The following is a 19,036-nucleotide window of genomic DNA, read 5'->3' on the forward strand; positions in this document are numbered from 1 at the left end:
TTGTCTTTCCTTCTCCTTCCCTCTTTCCTGACGAGGCAACCGTTGGTTGCGAAAGCTAGAATTTTGTGTGTATGTATGCGTTTGTTTGTGTGTCTATCTACCTGCCAGCGCTTTTGTTTGGTAAGTCTCATCATCTTTCTTTTTAAATATATTTTTCCCACGTGGAATGTTCCCTCTATTATAAACTAGAACATAAGGTAGAGAAAATTACAGTAAAACCCAAATACTCCATCCAAGTATATACAATTTACTACCACTTTCTGAAGATGATTAACATAAACAAATATGTGCATCCACCCAAGTAATCATGATTTTTGAGCTGTTACTTTTTCCTCCACTTATAATTCCTCTGTTCTAGTTATTGTGTTCTGTTATGAATAACTGTACATATCATAGTTCAAACAAAAGTTTTCTTCAAACCAATGTTTTTCTATAATACAAAATATTAACAGTTGCCAATCAATTACCAGTTTCAAAAAATGGTCAACCTCTATCATTTGGTGCTGGGGGGAATGCATGTTTTGTCTGTGGCTTAACCACCCTTTCATTGTTTCCTGTAATATTATTACTGTTTAAACTGTACAAAAAGCATTGTTTAGTTCGTGTACTGGTTGCACTTTCATACTGTTATTAATATCATCTTGATAATATATGGTGCATAAAAGAAGTTAACTTGATCAGCCAATCTGTTTAATTTCACAATACATTCTCATACATGATGTGAAATGCATATACACACAAATGAATCTCAATGAATGAACCAAAATTACAGATACCACTGACTAATGTACACACTTCTCTCACATACTATCTTTACACAACACAGCAAAGTCAAAATTTTCTGAGCTTTTGTATTCAAACAGACTGAATACATTATCTCTAATAATTCTTTTTACTATACAAAATCTTAAAAATAAATGCTCTTTAGCTACCAAAACAATGACATTCTGAACTACACAATTGTCCTATATGTGGAACAATGAGAAATACGAGAATTTTCGTATGATAAGTCTTCTCGTAACTTTACAATCGAACAAATGTAAATATACAACCAAAATACACATCACACACACTTTCACACAGAGAGCTACCACTTAGTTCCAGCACCACGAGGCGAAAAAACCAATGCGCACACATGGTGTCACTTCTTTTTTAATAAATACATTGAGTAAATGTAAATTTTTCTTTACCATGAGATAACAATGTTCAGAATGAATTTGAAGTTTCAGATATACAAGAACATTTTCTTTTTCACTAATGGCATACAAGGATGACAGTAAATAACACTGTCAAATAAACTGATTTACTTATTGTCTCTCAGAATGAAATAAAACTCCTGTAGGATATGCCCTTTCCTAGTACAGAGAGAGAGCAGGTACAACAAGCCAAATAAAAACAAGTTTTCACAAACATTGCATTTGTTCCTGTCAAATTTCAAAAGTAACTGTATGAAAAGTTACACTATGAACTGAATCACATTAAAACTTTTCACACACACTTACTCCAAGTTGTGTTATACACACATAATTTCATTTAGAGATTCTTATTTTCGCATGTGCAAACTGATCATATAGCTTCTTTTGGCAATAAAAATTGATAGATACAAAAATGTCTTTTTATATAGCAGCAGCATCCAAAATAAACTGCAACTGTACAGGGACCTTTAACACACACTAAAAATAGTGTAACAATAGCAACAATGAGTATGAATAAACGTAACAAAAGTAGGAAGCCAATAACACTATAAATAAATATTTCAACAGTGCCAGTTCGACATTTGGAAATTGATATAAATATATACATTTTTCACATTAACTCTACTTTTAATATAATTACACTAAGCCATCTGAATTAAACAACTCGTACTTTCCAACAGAATGCTCCATCCATCTAAATGCATTGTTGACAGTCAAACCTGTCCAAAAGGACTTGCTTAAAACTTAGATGACCTGGGCTTCTAACCACCAGCCTTTCATAGTGGGGAAAATTTGAGGAAAGGGACTGCATACACACATAGCAAATGAAGGGACGATACTTCTGCAAATAGTACTTCGGAACACACGGACATACATTAAAAATTTGCTTTACCACTTGCTATATGCCTCCATTTACCAATCAATCTGTGCACATCACCTGGCAACAATAATTCCTCATCTCGTTTCCAACAGTGTGCCACTGGACAGGCAATTCCAAAGTAGACTTCATAAAAGCTCTTGCAAAATTTCTTGCAATATTACAAAAAATATAAGCAAGCAAGACTCCATCTACAGACCTTATGCATTTCACACATACTGGTATGTTACTGAATTACACTTGCTGGTCAAACGCCAACATGATCCCATATGTCAAGAGCACCAGTGTGAATTGACTAGAACTGTTCTGACAGAAGGTCACAGATTTCTTGTGAAACAGAATCTTTACTGGAACGAACTGTCAACCTGTACATCTGAAACACAAAAAAGATGACACTTCATTATACATAAAAACAGCAGCAATAAGGTGTGTCAAAAAATCCAACTGTCCAGATCACATTAAAAAAGGGGGAGGGGGGGGGGGGAGAGAGAGAGAGAGAGAGAGAGAGAGAGAGAGAGAGAGAGAGAGAGAGAGAGAGAGAGAGATTTAATGTTACTTGGAGTCAAGTTTTATCAGTAATAATATTTTCGAATTTATAAGTATTACTTTATTTAAGATTGGTCGGTTGGGGATTAAGAGACTAAAGAGCAAAGTCATCTGCCCCTTGGTTAAGAGGAAGTTCATCTGGAGTTAGTGGTGTCCGCCAGATATTTGATCATTTCATAAAAATAGGTGAGAGTGGTAAAATCAACACATTAAAAGCAATATTGACACCAAGATGAAAAATAAATTAAGTAGAAATTGAAGTACATTGGTTGTGCCAATAGAATGGGTAGGATTAAAGGGACCCAACTACAAGGTAATCAGTACTTTCTACCTGGAGTAGGCAAGGCAACAAAAAACTATGCCCCAAAGAAGAGTGGGTGAAATACAAAGAAAGAAAACCTCAAGTTCTATCGACGGTGAACAAAGCCTATAGAAAGGAACAAGAAATAAGATAAGGGGGAAAGGAAGAAACGCGGGCAAGGTGACCCATCCAGATAGCAGCCAGAGGCCCTCAAAAGCAGAAACTGTAATAAGGGCCATATCCTCCCACCACTTACTAAAGGCACCCCACCCAACAATACACATTAAAGATTAGATACATGGACCCAGCAAGAGAAGCACAGGAAAACAGAGCAAGAACACCAAGTCAAACAGAACTTGCAAGAAGGGGAAGAGGAGCAAAAGAATGGGTCGGGTGAGGGCTGTGGAAGACCACTTAGCCCAGACAGTCATTGTCTAATTGGAACATCAGTGCTCAACAACATGGTCATTGGTACCCTGGTGAAAAGTCAGCATGCTGGTCTCATGGCTGGGGACGAAGGCTGTCCTCCCATGCAGAGCAGTTTATAATGCATTAAAGTCTGTCTCCCTTCCCCATAAATTTAGGGATGAGGCCTGACAGTTTACAAAAGTTCACCACCCTCATAACACTGGAGCCAGTATCAGCAAGGATGGCGAGATTGACACCGACGGCTGCACTAGTATAAGTACAGGGCTATTACAAATGATTGAAGCGATTTCATAAATTCACTGTAGCTCCATTCATTGACATATGGTCACGGCACACTACAGATACGTAGAAAAACTCAAAGTTTTGTTCGGATGAAGCCGCACTTCAGGTTTCTGCCGCCAGAGCTCTCAAGAGCGCAGTGAGACAAAATGGCGACAGGAGCCGAGAAAGCGTATGTCGTGCTTGAAATGCACTCTCATCAGTCAGTCATAACAGTGCAACGACACTTCAGGACGAAGTTCAACGAAGATCCACCAACTGCTAACTCCATTCGGTGATGGTATGCGCAGTTTAAAGCTTCTGGATGCCTCTGTAAGGGGAAATCAACGGTTCGGCCTGCAGTGAGCGAAGAAACGGTTGAACGTGTGCGGGCAAGTTTCACGCGTAGCCCGCGGAAGTCGACGAATAAAGCAAGCAGGGAGCTAAACGTACGACAGCCGACGGTTTGGAAAATCTTACGGAAAAGGCTAAAGCAGAAGCCTTACCGTTTACAATTGCTACAAGCCCTGACACCCGATGACAAAGTCAAACGCTTTGAATTTTGGGCGCGGTTGCAACAGCTCATGGAAGAGGATGCGTTCAGTGCGAAACTTGTTTTCAGTGATGAAGCAACATTTTTTTCTTAATGGTGAAGTGAACAGACACAATGTGCGAATCTGGGCGGTAGAGAATCCTCACACATTCGTGCAGCAAATTCGCAATTCACCAAAAGTTAACATGTTTTGTGCAATCTCACGGTTTAAAGTTTACGGCCCCTTTTTCTTCTGCGAAAAAAACGTTACAGGACACGTGTATCTGGACATGCTGGAAAATTGGCTCATGCCACAACTGGAGACCGACAGCGCCGACTTCATCTTTCAACAGGATGGTGCTCCACCGCACTTCCATCATGATGTTCGGCATTTCTTAAACAGGAGATTGGAAAACCGGTGGATCGGTCGTGGTGGAGATCATGATCAGCAATTCATGTCATGGCCTCCACACTCTCACGACTTAACCCCATGCGATTTCTTTCTGTGGGGTTATGTGAAAGATTCAGTTTTTAAACCTCCTCTACCAAGAAACGTGCCAGAACTGCGAGCTCGCATCAACAATGCTTTCGAACTCATTGATGGGGACATGCTGTGCCGAGTGTGGGAGGAACTTTATTATCAGCTTGATGTCTGCCGAATCACTAAAGGGGCACATATCTAACATTTGTGAATGCCTAAAAAAACTTTTTGAGTTTTTGTATGTGTGTGCAAAGCATTGTGAAAATATCTCAAATAATAAAGTTATTGTAGAGCAGTGAAATCGCTTCAGTCATTTGTAATAACCCTGTACATAGGACACACATTGCCACAATATGCCGAACTGAAAGCAGCACACCACAAACTTTACAGAGTGGTGGATCCTCCTGCCGGGAAAGGAAGCCACGTGTTGAAGGGATACATCCAATGCGCAGCCTGATAAGCAGAACCTCCTTCCACCAGTGAGGCTGACATGAAGTCCACCATGCCTGAGTGGTCTATTTGAGTGACCGCAATCTGTTGTCTGTCACCTGCAACCATGCAGCCTCCCATTGATGCATGACACGTCTGTCAAAAAATGATATGATGGCATGCAACACTGTACACTGACAGACAGCACCACCCTGACATGCCTCCTTGGTGGCTTTGTCGGCCATGTCGTTTCCCTGTATCCTGATAGGGTCAGGTACCCAGCAAAAGACCACCTCCTTGCCATGGTGCTGGCACCACTGTAAGAGTCATTGATGAGCTGAATCAGCTAGTCTACTGGATACATTTGATGAACTGCTTATGCTGCGCTAAGTGAGTTGGAACAGACAAGAGACCTTGTACGGTGATGTCCGTGAATCCTCTCTAGTGCCATCAGAATGCCATATAATACCACATCATAATTTGTAAGTTTTTCTGGAAAATGCACTTTGAAAACCCTATCAGGGAAAACAGCAGTACAACCAAGGACATTACTTTGCTGGGATCCATCTGTATAAACAATGATAAAACTGTGGTACGTACTTAAAATGGACGAAAACAAAGATGTAAAAATATAATCTAGAGTACAAGTTTTCTTGTAACGTGTCAAGCTTAAAATCACTTTGGGCCTCTGGAGACACCAAGGCAGCAATGCATTCCATGCCTAGTTGTGTATTTTGAGATCTGATAGACCCAGATCCTTGAGACACACAGTAGCACATATTCCAAATGGCTTGGTCGCATGGGGCCGATTTCTTGTAACAGCCATTAGAAGCTGGGTTGGACCACTGCAATAAATGCCAATGACCGAGGTGATGCTGATATTTTCAGTGCCTGTCAAGCCGAAAGGATACGTTGTTGAATCCAGAGCTGTGGTTCATCTGCCTCTGCACACAGACTCTGAAATGGGCTGGTCTGAAAGGCTCCAGTTTATATTCAAATGCCCTCGGGGGTGGATAGTGTCTAATATCTTGAGGTAGGAAATACACGCTGATCCATAGACCACACTGCCATAATCTAAACATGCTTGAACAAATTTCCTATAAAACTTTAGGAGGTGGGACCAGTAAAATCCCTATGTTTTTCCACAACGTAATTTCAAAATATTCAATGACTGGAAGCACTTTGTTTATAGGTCTTTCAGGCGTGAGAGCCAAGTTAATTTCAAGTCAAATAATAAACTCAAAAAGTGTACAGCTTCTTGAAAACTTAAAATATTGTCCCCCATTGTGAGCACTGGTTTGTTAAAACTTTGATGAGCACAATTAAAATTGACACATGTATTCTTCTCTGGTGAAAACAGAAAACCAGTTGTCCTGGCCCAGGTTTCCAGCCTCCTAATAGTAGCTACCTTATCATTGTTGTATGATCTGCGGAAGAGTAGAAGACTGCAAATTCATCCATAAACAAAGAGCATTTGACAGGACTCTTGAGTGTGGAGAAAATGCCATTGATAGCGATGGCAAACAATGTGACATTGAGTACATTGCCTTGGGGACCCCAATCTCTTGAACACAGCAACAGACAAGGCATCGCCAATGTGACATCAAAAATGCTGGTCCTCAAGAAAGGATTGGACAAGAAGTGGCAGGCATCCACGTGGACCCCATTCATGAAGTTGCCAAAGGATTAAGACAGAAAACACACAAACCACATGGTTTCAACATAAGGAGGACTCCTATATCGCTGCTTCCAGTAGAATTAGGTTGTCAGGGGTGGAACGATAGCACCTGAAACCACACTGGGAGTGGATCATGTGACCTAGGATTCGAGCAGCCAGGCAAGGCAGCAGTTGACCATGTGTTCAAGAGTCTTATCCATACAACTGATAAGGGCTACACTCTGTTAACTGTTAGGGGGCACTACGGTCCTTGCCTGGTTTCCAGAATTGAATTAATATTGCCTCCTTCCAAGTCGTCGGGTACTGTCCATCGAACCAGATCTGATTTAAACAAGAGAGAAGCTGTTCTTTCACTTCAGGGCACAGATGACTCAGCATGGCATAATGGATCTCATCAGGTCCTGGAGCAGTGTCTCCCGCTGCAGAAAGAACCAATTCCAGTTCCCACATGGAAAATGGAAGGTTGTAAACTTCCTCATTATGTGAGGAATAATGGAGCTTCCTCATCTCCGCAGTCCCATGGAACACCTGGAAAGCAGGAGCTTGTCTGGATGACTTAGTGACAGGGAAAAAGTGTTCAGCTAAAACCCAAGCCATGTCTTCTGGCATATTCACCAAGACCTCATTACTTGACAAGGCTGTAAGGGGATGTGTACTGCCCTTGCCTGAAATCCACCTTATTAAATTTCCAAACTTGCACAGAGGAAGTGAACCAATTAATGGCAGTCTTGAATTTCTTCCGGGAAGCCCTCTTCCATTCTTTTATCAGTCGCCTTGCATGTGCTCTCGCAGATCTGAAGGCAGATTTTTTCTATAGTTGGATGGTGTTTGAAGTTCCACGGAGTAGTTCTTCTGGCCCCGATTGCCAGTCGACAGTCGTCATTCCACCAGGTCATCGTCTGAGGCCGTTACTAGACTAGAGGATGGACTCCGTGGCAGCCATTTGGATCTCACAAATGATATAGGCCATTGTCTCCTGTGCACAATCCTTATGTTCAAAAACAGCCTGTCGACTGTACTGCAACCACTTTGCACTTTGTATCATCCATGTTTGTGGCCTCCTGTCAGCCACTGTCCAAGTCAGCAGACAGGTCCACACTGAGAAATGGTCACTAGAATGTAAATCCGTAGCCACTTCCAAGTGAACAGACTGCAATAGCTGGGGTAAAAAAAAAAAAAAGTCAATGGCTGAAAAAGACTCTGCAGCTGTGTAAAAGTGTGTCATGTGTCTCAAGTTTAGAAGGCAGATATTCTCAAAATGGCGAAGTCGCTTGATCATCCGACCCCTGGAGCAAGTGGCAGCGAAGCCACACAGCACATTGTGTGCACTGAAGTCCTCCACAAGGAGGAATGGACTTAGGTGTGCTCAAGAGTTCTGTCAGTGTGTCTGCATCCAAAACAGCATTAGGTGGGTAATACAAAGAACACACTGCTATGTTAAAGGGTGTCAGCTTGAACGTACACATCAGTTGCTTGTATGGTTATGGTAAGAGGACACGAGAGGGGTGGCATCAGTTATCAATGAAAACAGACACTGCACCTTTAGCCCTGTCTCCTGTAATATTGTCCTTTCTGTAACCCCATAATGCAAATGTGTCAGTGAGTAAGACAAGTTTCTTGTAAGCAGATGATGAACTGCTTCTCCTGGACCAGTCAACAGTCGTCATTCCACTAAGATACAGGTCATCGTCTTTCAAATTTGAGCAGTATCCATTTAAATTCCACTGCAACGCAGAAGTCCCTAAGGGAACCACTGTTTAGTGGTCGTTGGTCTTTTCTTTCTCCCTAGGAGAGGTCAGGGGGAATGTTAGGAGGTTCCCGTCTCTCCGGTCCCTCTGATTGGAAGTCCACATCCTCAAGAGCATAGTCCCCAACTGAAAGGAAGAGAGCTCACCAATCCGAAAGTTTAACTGCCACTTTCTTCGACTTTGAACTATTTTTAAGGGCATTTTTCCTTACTTATGGGAGAAGTTGGTTGCTTGGGTTGAGGGGAGAGCCTAGTAGGCTTCTGATGGTGGGCAGTGGTATGCGGCTTATGTGGTAAGCCCATTGTTGACAGCTTCCGAATGGTTTCTGTTTCAAGTGCAGCATTTCCCCCATAGGTACACCAACAAGTGCATGTGCTCTTACTTTAAGCTATGTTCTGAGTTTGTGTGGAAGCACCACACTTGGCAATTGTTGTCTTAAGGGCTGATGCAAAAGAAGTAGCAAAAATCACAGGTCGCATATCTTTGAAAGCTTTTTTAGCTTCACCATACGATATCCGTCTCTAATTTCAACTCCTGAATTTTCCTTTCCTTGTTGTAAACCTCACACTTTCTCCTCCACACTGGGTGATCCCCGGAGCAGTTTACACATTTCAGAGGAAGTGTACTACAATTTCCTGATGCGTGAGCTGAGCCTCCACAATTGTCACACATAGCTCTCCCACTGCATCCCATAGTGGTCCTGGAACAAATCAAGTAATGGGACAAGGGTTTTGCCCCAAGCCTGTGGGCCTAGCCCTCTTCTCAGGGGGTGGCAAGGGTGGTTGGTTGTTGGACTTAAGGGATGTCACCTGTCCCTTCAGTCTATCTGTACTGAACCAGGAATAATCCTCAGGAGAAGGATACAAAAGGCAAATAATGAGAAGCCCAATTGTAAGCAAGATACAATAAGACAGACAGAAAATCAAAGAAGTATGAGAGGAGTAAGAGGGAGTAAGATGGTCGAGATACTCTGCCCAGAATACAGCTGGAGGTCCCCAGAGCATGGCATGCGATGGGAGATTCAAGGCTAGAGAAGGGGAAGAACGAGGAGGCAGGTATAAGAGCAGATGGAGAACCATTCCTTTCAGATGAGATGGCCGCAGAAGAGTGGCCAGAAGTGTGGAGCTTAGCGTCCTTCACGTGCGAAGTGTCCATCCTGGCATCATCCACTCTGATCAGGGGTCACCCTGTGGGCACTAGACCGCCACAGAAAGGGCCACCTGGCACAGCGGTGCAACGAGTTCCAATGCTCCAAAAAGATGAGCAACCACTCCTAGCCCAGGGGGCCCTCAGCCAGATGGGTACATAACAGCCCCATCACATGGGCTGGCTACTGGGGACAGGAGGGCAGAGGGAGAAAGGAACCCACAAACCCGTGCTGGAGAGACTAGGGAGGGAGTTCTTCCTCAAACTAACTTCTCACACTATGGCAACATTTTAGAAAGGTCACAAAGAAAGATGGGGTAAGAGCGCAAATGTGAGACAGAAGAGCAAAAAGGAATAACAGAACCGAGCAAATAGCTGGACTGTCATCAAAGGAAACACTGAGGAAGGAAGAGGGGAGGGGAGGAATCAGGATCAGAAGGATTGCATATAGGGAAGGGAATGCAGCACAGAGACAAGGAGGCTGCAATGGCTCAGGGCTCCATGCGCACCACCCATGTACCCACAGATGAGCTGTGGGACCCCAGCTTAAAGCAGCTGGAACGTCAGAGCACATGAGGGGCTCATCTGTGATGACAAACTGCATTCACAGCCTACCTCCTTGCCAGTATGTTGAAGGGCAATGACAATTACAGATTAAACAACGTAAGCCTTTGACGGCTACAGGCGTACACTCTGCATTCCATGACGAGCACAGCTAAGTTGTCGCTGTGATGCTTGCCTAATACTGCTACCTACACTGAGAGATGGCGTTGTGGCCACTATGAAATACTAATCAGCCGATTTCAAGAAAATTATTTGGTGAAAAAATCTGATGTTGGCATAACTACCTTACAGTGCAATATCTTTGTTCAATAAAGAATAATTTCTTTCATTATTTGTCATAGGTACCATGCCGCAGTAAATTAAGTAAAGTATTGGGAAAAATTTTAAAGAGGTTGAAGAGGTAAAAATGCACTATGTGAACTTTGTGTACTGTTGATTTTAGCTCCTTCATCGCTATGTACAGAATTTAGATAAGGTATTGAAATTTTATTTAAAACTTAGATCAGAACAGTATCTCGTGTCATTCTCATGTTATTGGTTTTTATATCTGGCAAATGTTTTCACACAGTGTGCGCAATTCCATCCCTATATATCAGTAAAAATGTGGTTATAAAAATATTGTACGATACTTTTTTTTTTTTTAATACAGAACTAACTCGCCCACAGCAGAGTTAAGGTCATCGAAACGGTATGCACAAACACATCAATAGTGCTTAAGGGAAAACTCAGAAGCAACTTTTAAACATGTCCTCAGTGTCTGGGGAGCATATGACAAATTAACTCATTCATAGCAGACAAAGGGTTAATTTAAGAGTGAGGTTATGAGCAATTAATTGTTTGTGATAGGAGTGTCTCAATTTTTTGTCACACACACACACACACACACACACACACACACACACACACACACGACCATTTATAGGGAAAACAGCCCTGCCGAGATAACTACGGAAGTCAATCAGTAACCATAAACAACCATACAAAGAATGGACAGTGAAGCACTGTTTTGAAAACAGATCCATGGAGAAAGAGAAGAGATGTAATAGCAACTGACAAAATAATTACAAATATATGGAGAAGGGTAGTTCAGACAAAGGTGAGAGAGGGAAGAAACCTGTATCAACATAACTATTAGCAGCAGCTCTGGAGGAATTTTACAGTTTGGGTGGGGGTGGGGGGCAGAAGAGTAAAACTAGCATGATGATGTGGTAAACTAATAGGGTTGGCTCTGGGACACTGACCTTTTTAATGAAAAACTAGGGGTTTCTCCGTGGACGATTGAGGGACGCTAGAAATTAATGGGGGAGGCAACAAAACAAACAAGACGGTCAGGGAAAAGATTGGAGTGGAAGGTGTAATTACGATTGTAATGATAATGAAAGGAAGGGGACAACTTTCAGTTACACGGTAAAGTCTAGACATTTACCTGTAGAGGATCTCAAACTGATTAACATCATTATCATCAATGGAAGAAGTAGGAAGTCTTTCTGTAAATTTACATAAAATGAATACAAAGCAGTATGTTGTTTCTTTCACACTGGTAGTTTCTTTTTAAGTATCAGTTACATACAACTATGTGCATGGGTTTGTTAAAAATTATACTGTCAAATATTAAGCTTACAGCAACAATCAAGGCTTTTTCATGTAGAATGATTGCCAAATACAACTTTTGTTACTTCAGTAATTAGTACTTCAAATTACTCTCTCAATTCAATATAAAATTCAGCAAAGATTACTGCCTTAAAAGGAATATACCAAAGTGTGTTGCATGAAAACTAAGAAATCATATGAGCTCACAATTATTTAAAATTTAACCCTTAATTCACTTTTTTCATATAGATGATGGCAAATTATTAAATTCAGTAAAAACTATTATGTAGCTGTATAGATAAAAAATTATTCACCATGCAGTGGCAGAACACAAACCTAAGAGACTGTTGTGATTGGCAAGCTTTCAGAGCCAGTGGCTCCATCTTCGGGCAGAAGGGTTGTAGGGGAAGGAAGAAGGGTGAAGGAAAAGGACTGGAGAGGTCTAGGAAAAGGGGTAGATTTTGGGACAGTCACCCAGAACCACAGGTCAGGTGAGACTTACTGTACAGGATGAGAAGAAAAGACTGAGTGTTGGGGACTGAATTGGATGAGATTTGCAAACCTGAGAGCTTAAAGGTGAAAGACAGGGTAATATGTAAGACAGAGATTACTAGTAAAACATCATGCATGAGTAGCTAAGTGCATTGCACGTAACAGAGGTGAGGGGGGTGCTGAGAAATAGATGGGAAAGACAATGAAAGCTGTAGAAAACTAAAATGGAGTGAAGCAAAGAGTAGTTACAGCAAAGGAAAGCTGAGATGGAAGAAATAAATGTAAATTAAGGTCACATGGGTGGCAAGAACCAAGGACATGTAGTGCTAGTTCCCACCTGTGGAGTTCTGAGAAACTTGTGTCTGGGGAAAGAACCCAGATGGCACATGTGGTGAAACAGGCGCCAAGATTGCGAGTGTCATGTCTTAGAGCACACTCTGTAACAGGATATAGAGAGTTGCCAGTATATACCCTCTGCATATGACCATTCATCTTGAATGATAATTTGGTGGTAGTCATGTCAATGTGGAAGGGTGAACAGTGTTTACATAATAGCTTGTATATGACAAGGGTCATTTCACAGGTGGCTCTCCCTTTGATAGTATATATTTTGCCAATTACACAGCAATTATAGTTGGTGGTAGGAGGGTGCATAGGGCAAGTCTTGCAGTGAGGACACGCAAGCTGGTAGGAGCCATAGGGCAGCGAGATGGGTGCAGGAGCAGCATGGGACCTGACAAAAATATTGCGGAGATTGTGAGGGTGACCAAAAGCTAAGTGTGGTGAGCAAAATTCCAGACAGAATGGACCTCTTTTCAGAGAATGATTTTGGGGAGTGATGGCTCTGTTGAAGTAGCTGATTAACACATTCCACACCAGGATGATAGTGAGTCACCAATGGTGTGCTCTGAAGCTGTTTTGTGGAGGTAGCAGCAGAATCACGATTGGATGTAATGGCCCAGGAAATCTGCTTTTTGACTAGTCTGGTGGGATAATTACGTGCAGTGAAGGCTGAGGTGAGAATGGTTGCGTATTGCTGCAGGGAGTCCGAATCCGGACAAATACATTTGCCTCGGATGCCAAGGCTGTATGGGAGGGAACATTTGATGTGGAAAGGATGGCAACTCTCAAAATGTAAGTACTGTTGTTTGTTTGTAGGTTTAATGGGGATGGAAGCGTGTAGCTAGCCTTCGGTGAGGATGAGATCAACATCAGGGAAAGTGGCATGGGATGTGGAAAAGGACCATGTGAAATGTAATTGGGAGAAAGTATTCAGAGATTCCAGGAATTTTAGCAGGTCAGCCTCACAGTGAGTCCATATGGTAAAGATGTCATCAATATATCTAAACCAAACCTGGGGCTGAAGACATGGATATTAGGAAAGACCCTTCCAAGTGACCCATGAAAAGGTTGGCATAGGAAGGAGGCATGATGGTTCCCATGGCCGTACCCCTGATCTGCTTGTATATCTGCTCCTCAAAGGTGAAGTAGTTGTTGGTAAGTATAAAGTCGATTAGGATGAGTAGGAAGGATGTCATCAGTTTGAACCAGGTGGGCACTGACTGAGGACGTGTTCAGCAGCAGACAGACCACATACATGGGAGATGTTGGTATATAGGGAGATGGCAGTAATGTATATCAGTATTAGTTAATAAACACCTGCAACCCATAGCACAAAAACTCCGCTCCTATATAAAAGATACCAACCATTCCCTACATTGTATGAAATCCATGCCCGTCCCACTCCCACCACACACCTTGCTTGTCACCATTGATGCCACCTCCCTCTATACCATCATCTCTTATGTACATGGTCTGTCTGCTGCTGAACACTTCCTCTTTCAGCACCAACCCGATTCCAAACATATGACATCCTACTTACTCACCTTAAACAACTTTGTCATCCAAGGTAAACGTATTTGTTCGGATGCAGACACTCTGCAGCAAACACCACCACTCTCACCTCAGCCTTCACTGCATGTAATTACTCTGCCAGCCTAGTTAAAAAAGCAGATTTCCTGGGCCATTACATCCAATCCTGGTACTGCTGATCCCTCACATCCAATCCTGGTACTGCTGATCCCTCCACAAAGCAGCTTCAGAGCACATCCTTGGTGACTCATTACCGCTCTGTCTGGAATGTGTTAATCAACTACTTCAATAGGGCCACGACTTCCTAAAATTATGCCCTGAAATGAGATCAATTCTGTCTGAAATTCTGCCTACCACACCTGCAATAGCTTTCCATCACCCTCACAATCTCCGCAATATTCTTGCCAGAGCTCCTATCCCTGTGACTGTCTTCACTGCAAGACTTGGCCCATGCACCATCCTACCACCACCTGTAATAGCCGTTTAACTGGCAAAACATATACTATCAAAGGGAGAGCCACCTGTGAAATGACCCATGTCATATACAAGCTATTATGTAAAAACTGTTCGGTCTTCTACATTGGCATGACAACCACCAAATTATCAATTAGGATCAATGGGCATAGGCATAGGCAATATCCTGTTGCAAGAAGTGTTGGGGAGTGAGTACCAGGTCACCAGCATTATGAAGCCTAGTGCAGGGTTGGATAAGGTGACTGACAGCATAGGGGAGTTATGTAGAAATTTTACAGAGGAGGATCAGGTAGTGATAGTGGATGGAGCAGGGAACAGTCTTGAGAGGGATGGGGAATAGGTAGGTGGTGACCTGGTAAAGATAGCTACTCAAACTGTTGGCACTGGTGTGCATTTCGTGCAACTGTTTCAGCATCACGATCAGCTTTACCTTAATGCAGCTGTTAGGCACATTAACATGGGGCTGGTGAGGGTGCTGATGGCAGAGAGCATGGGTCACACTTCAGTGGTGCCAGTTGGGTCTATTAGTAGATGGGGATTCACTAGGCATTGCCTGCACCTCAATAGGTATGGGAAGGGGAGGGGAGGGCTGGCAAAGCTTATAGTTGGTTGGTTGGTTGGTTGGTTGGTTGTTTGAGGTTTAAGGGACCACACAGCAAGGTCATCAGTCCCTTGTTTCGCATGTGGTCCATTCCGCTAATGTGACATCTCAGGAAAGCCAGAACAATAAAAGGGAAAAGGCTAAAAAAGTAAAGGGGCAGTCGTGTTGTCAATGGTAAAAACAAAACGAGGGAAGTCAGCAAGAGAACGAACCCAACGCTATGCTGAAGCAGCATAGGCAAGACCACCTGTGACTTAAAAGGTACAACTGCTAGAATGTAGAAAGTACATATGGAAAAAGGAGACTAACCAATCCTTAAAAAAAAGGGTAAAAACAGAGTAAAAGGGGAAGAAAAGAGGATTTCTGTCAGGGAGGTGAATCGGGAATCTCCGAACACTGCTTACAGTGGAAGACACCCAAACACTCACCGCCCTGCCCCAATACCAGAGAGAGATTAAAAACCTAAAAACTGAGAATAAAAACCACTTTTCCGGAGGAAACCGAGAACCAGAGAGACCATCCGAGAATCGTCAGCCAACATCAGAGGTAAAGTGTGGGGGAGTCTGCACTTAGCACGCAGAGCCAAAAGAAGGGGGCATTCAACCAAAATGTGGGCTACCGACTGGAAGGCTCCACAACCACAAAGTGGGGGTGGCTCATCACGCAAAAGAAAACCATGGGTCAGCCTGCTACGGCCAATGCGGAGACGACAGTGTGGTCGAGTCCTTTCGGGAGAGGCGAAAGGAAGAACCCCACGGGCCTGGTGTCACCTTAATCGCACGAAGTTTATTAGACAGGGGAGTAGCCTCCCAAGAATTGGCCCATGACTGTGCGAAGTGGGATTTGATGTGAAGCCGTAAATACGCTGCAGGAGGGGTTACAGAAAACGGGGGGGGGGGGGGGGGGGGGTGTAAGTGACTGCTCCCCCAGCCAAAAGATCAGCGAGCTCATTACCCGGGATACCCACATGGCCAGGGGTATGGAACAAGCAGCACGGTGAATATCAGCGAGATGGTCATGGATGGCAGAGACCAAGGGATGGTGCGAAAAACACCGGTCAATAGCAAGAAGGCCACTCATCGAGTCCGTACATAACAAAACACAGTTGTGTTGGCACTGTTTAATAAAGGTAAGGGCCTGGGAAATTGCCATCAATTCCGCAGTAAACACCCCACATGCAGGCGGCAGCAGATGATTTTCCGTTCCGACAGAGGACATGAAGGCATACCCCACATGATCAGCAGATTTAAAGCCATCAGTGTAAAAAAACAACAGCATCCCGAAACTCCCATAAAATTTGGCGGAAAAAGGAACGGAACACCACTGGGGGGATGGAATCTTTTGAACCTCGGCGGAGATCCATCTGAATTCAAGACCGAGGAACTAACCAAGTGAGGGTGGAGGGGAGGGAGCGAGGAAGGCAGGACAAAGAAGGAAGCTGAAAATCACGGCAAAGAGATGCAAGGCGGAGCCCAACCGGTAAACCCGCCCGAGGGCGGGAGTCGGGTGGGCGACGTCCTTGGTCTGGGAACAGGATAGAATAGGAAGGATGAGTGGGAGAGGAACGGATACTGAGTGCATAAGACACCAGAAGCTGGGACCGCCGAACAGAAAGGGGGGGGGGGGGGATCCCAGCTTCAACCAGGAGACTATCAACAGGGCTAGTAGGGAAGGCACCGGTGGCCAAACGGATACCATGATGGTGGACTGGATCCAGCACGTGCAGTGTGGAAGGAGCAGCTGAACCATAAACTTGACAACCATAGTCCAAGCGAGACAGAACTAGAGCATGATAAAGATGGAGAAGGAGGGAACGGTCCACACCCCAAGAGGAGTGCGCAAGGAAGCGAAGGACACTGAGTTTACGGAGACATCCTACCTTCAGATGTCTGGTATGGGGCAGCAAAGTGAGCTTGTTGTCAAAAAGAAGACCCAGGAAACAAAACTGTGGGACCACAGGCAATCGATGGGCATCGAGATAGAGCTCTGGATCAGGGTGGATCGTAGTACGGCGACAAAAGTGGACCACCCGCGATTTTAGAGGAGAGAATTGGAACCCATGTGAGAGGGTCCATGCAGATGCACGCCGTATAGCTCCCTGGAGCTGCCGCTCTGCAGATGCCATCGAAGAGGAACTAACCCAAATGCGGAATCATCCACATACAGGGCAGGGGCGACCGAAGGACCGACAGAGGACACAAGTCCATCGATAGCAATGAGGAAAAGAAGAACACTCAAGACAGAACCCTGTGGGATGCCCGTCTCTTTGGTCCGTGGAGAACTAAAAACAGTACCAACTCGAACTCTGAATGACCGATGGAACCGGAACTGGCGGGTAAAAATCAGGAGTGGGCCCCGAAGACCCCACTGATGAAGGGTAAGATGTGATGGCGCCAGGCCGTGTCATAGGCCTTGCGAAGGTCAAAAAACACTGCAACTAAATGGCGGCGCTGGGAAAAAGCCTGCCGAACTGCGGATTCCAAGCAAAGTAAATGATCGATTGGAGACCGTCCCTCTCGAAAGCCACACTGGTAAGGGGAAAATAGATCCCGAGATTCGACGATCCAATTGAGCCGATGGGCTACCATCCGTTCAAGTAACTTACAAACAACATTGGTCAAACTAATTGGCTGATAGCTGTCAACAGATAGGGGGTTCTTACCAGGCTTAAGGACAGGAACCACGATGCTATCCCTCCACTGAGAAGGGAAGTCACCCTGGAGCCAGATACGGTTAAACACCTGAAGAAGATGTTGCCGTTGTGGAGCACTGAGATGTTGAAGCAGTTGGTTATGAATGGAATCTGGGCCGGGGGCTGTATCATGAGAAGAAGATAGAGCATAAAGAAATTCCCATTCAGTAAAAGGTTCGTTGTAAGATTCTGACTCACAAGGGGTAAAACATAAGGTGGAAGCTTCAGCCCGCTGTTTCAGGTGAAGGAAAGCAGCTGGATAGGAGGCTGATGCTGATGCCCCTGCAAAATGGGTCACAAGATGTTCTGCAAGACTAATGGGTCCGTACAAAGGTCATCTGGGAGGTGAAGGCCTGGAAGGGTGGACTGCCGATGGCAACCTTGGAGAGAGCGAAGTGTAGCCCATACCCGTGACAGAGGGACAGTAGAACCAAGGTAAGAAATGAATCGTTCCCAACATATCCACTTGCTCTGTTTGATTAAATAACGGGCTTTAGTGCAGAGGCGTTTAAAGGTAGTAAGGCTGGCTATGGATGGGTGCCTCTTACAGTGTTGCAAAGCTCGACGGCGATCATGGATGGCAATGGCAATGGCCGTACTCCACCACGGGACTTGCCGGTGACGAAATGGTCCAGATGAGTGCGGGACAGCAAGGTTAGCAGCGCGAACAATCGCGTCAGACATGTCACGTAGGATGTCATCAATACAACCCGACAAAGAGGGAGAAAACACGACCTGTGCAGTGTATAGAGGCCAATCGGGGCTTTGGAAAGACCAACGAGGTAACCTGTCCATCGCGGAGCGGGAAGGGAGCGACATAATCAACGGCAAATGGTCACTATCACAAAGGTGGTTGTGTGGCGACCAGTGTAATGAAGGGAGGAGAGAGGGAGAAGAAAGAGAAAGATCAATGGCAGAAAAGGTACCATGAGCGGCACTGAAATGAGTAGGGGAGCCATCATTAAGAAGGCACAAGTAGTGGTCTGCAATAAACTGGTCTATAAGAAGACCTCGTCTAGATGGAAAGGCACTGCCCCACAAGGGATGATGAGCATTAAAATCCGCAAGGAGGAGGAAGGGATGAGGAAGTTGCTGAAGAAGGGCAGTTAAGACAGCAGGTGTAAGAGTCC

General features: G+C 44.1%; 1 protein-coding gene across 1 annotated transcript in view; it reads right to left on the reverse strand.

The window, feature by feature from the left end:
* Positions 1-673: 673 nt before the first annotated feature.
* Positions 674-19,036, reverse strand: part of LOC126095111 (AP-2 complex subunit alpha) — a 318,173-nt gene continuing 299,810 nt past the window's right edge. Inside the window, exon 19 of the mRNA XM_049909819.1 lies at positions 674-2,446. Coding sequence (XP_049765776.1) covers positions 2,369-2,446 — 78 coding nt within the window. The 3' untranslated portion in view covers positions 674-2,368. The remainder of the gene's footprint in view (positions 2,447-19,036) is intronic.

Source organism: Schistocerca cancellata, chromosome 8 (genome assembly GCF_023864275.1).
Source record: "Schistocerca cancellata isolate TAMUIC-IGC-003103 chromosome 8, iqSchCanc2.1, whole genome shotgun sequence".
Classification (NCBI taxonomy): Eukaryota; Metazoa; Arthropoda; class Insecta; order Orthoptera; family Acrididae; genus Schistocerca; species Schistocerca cancellata.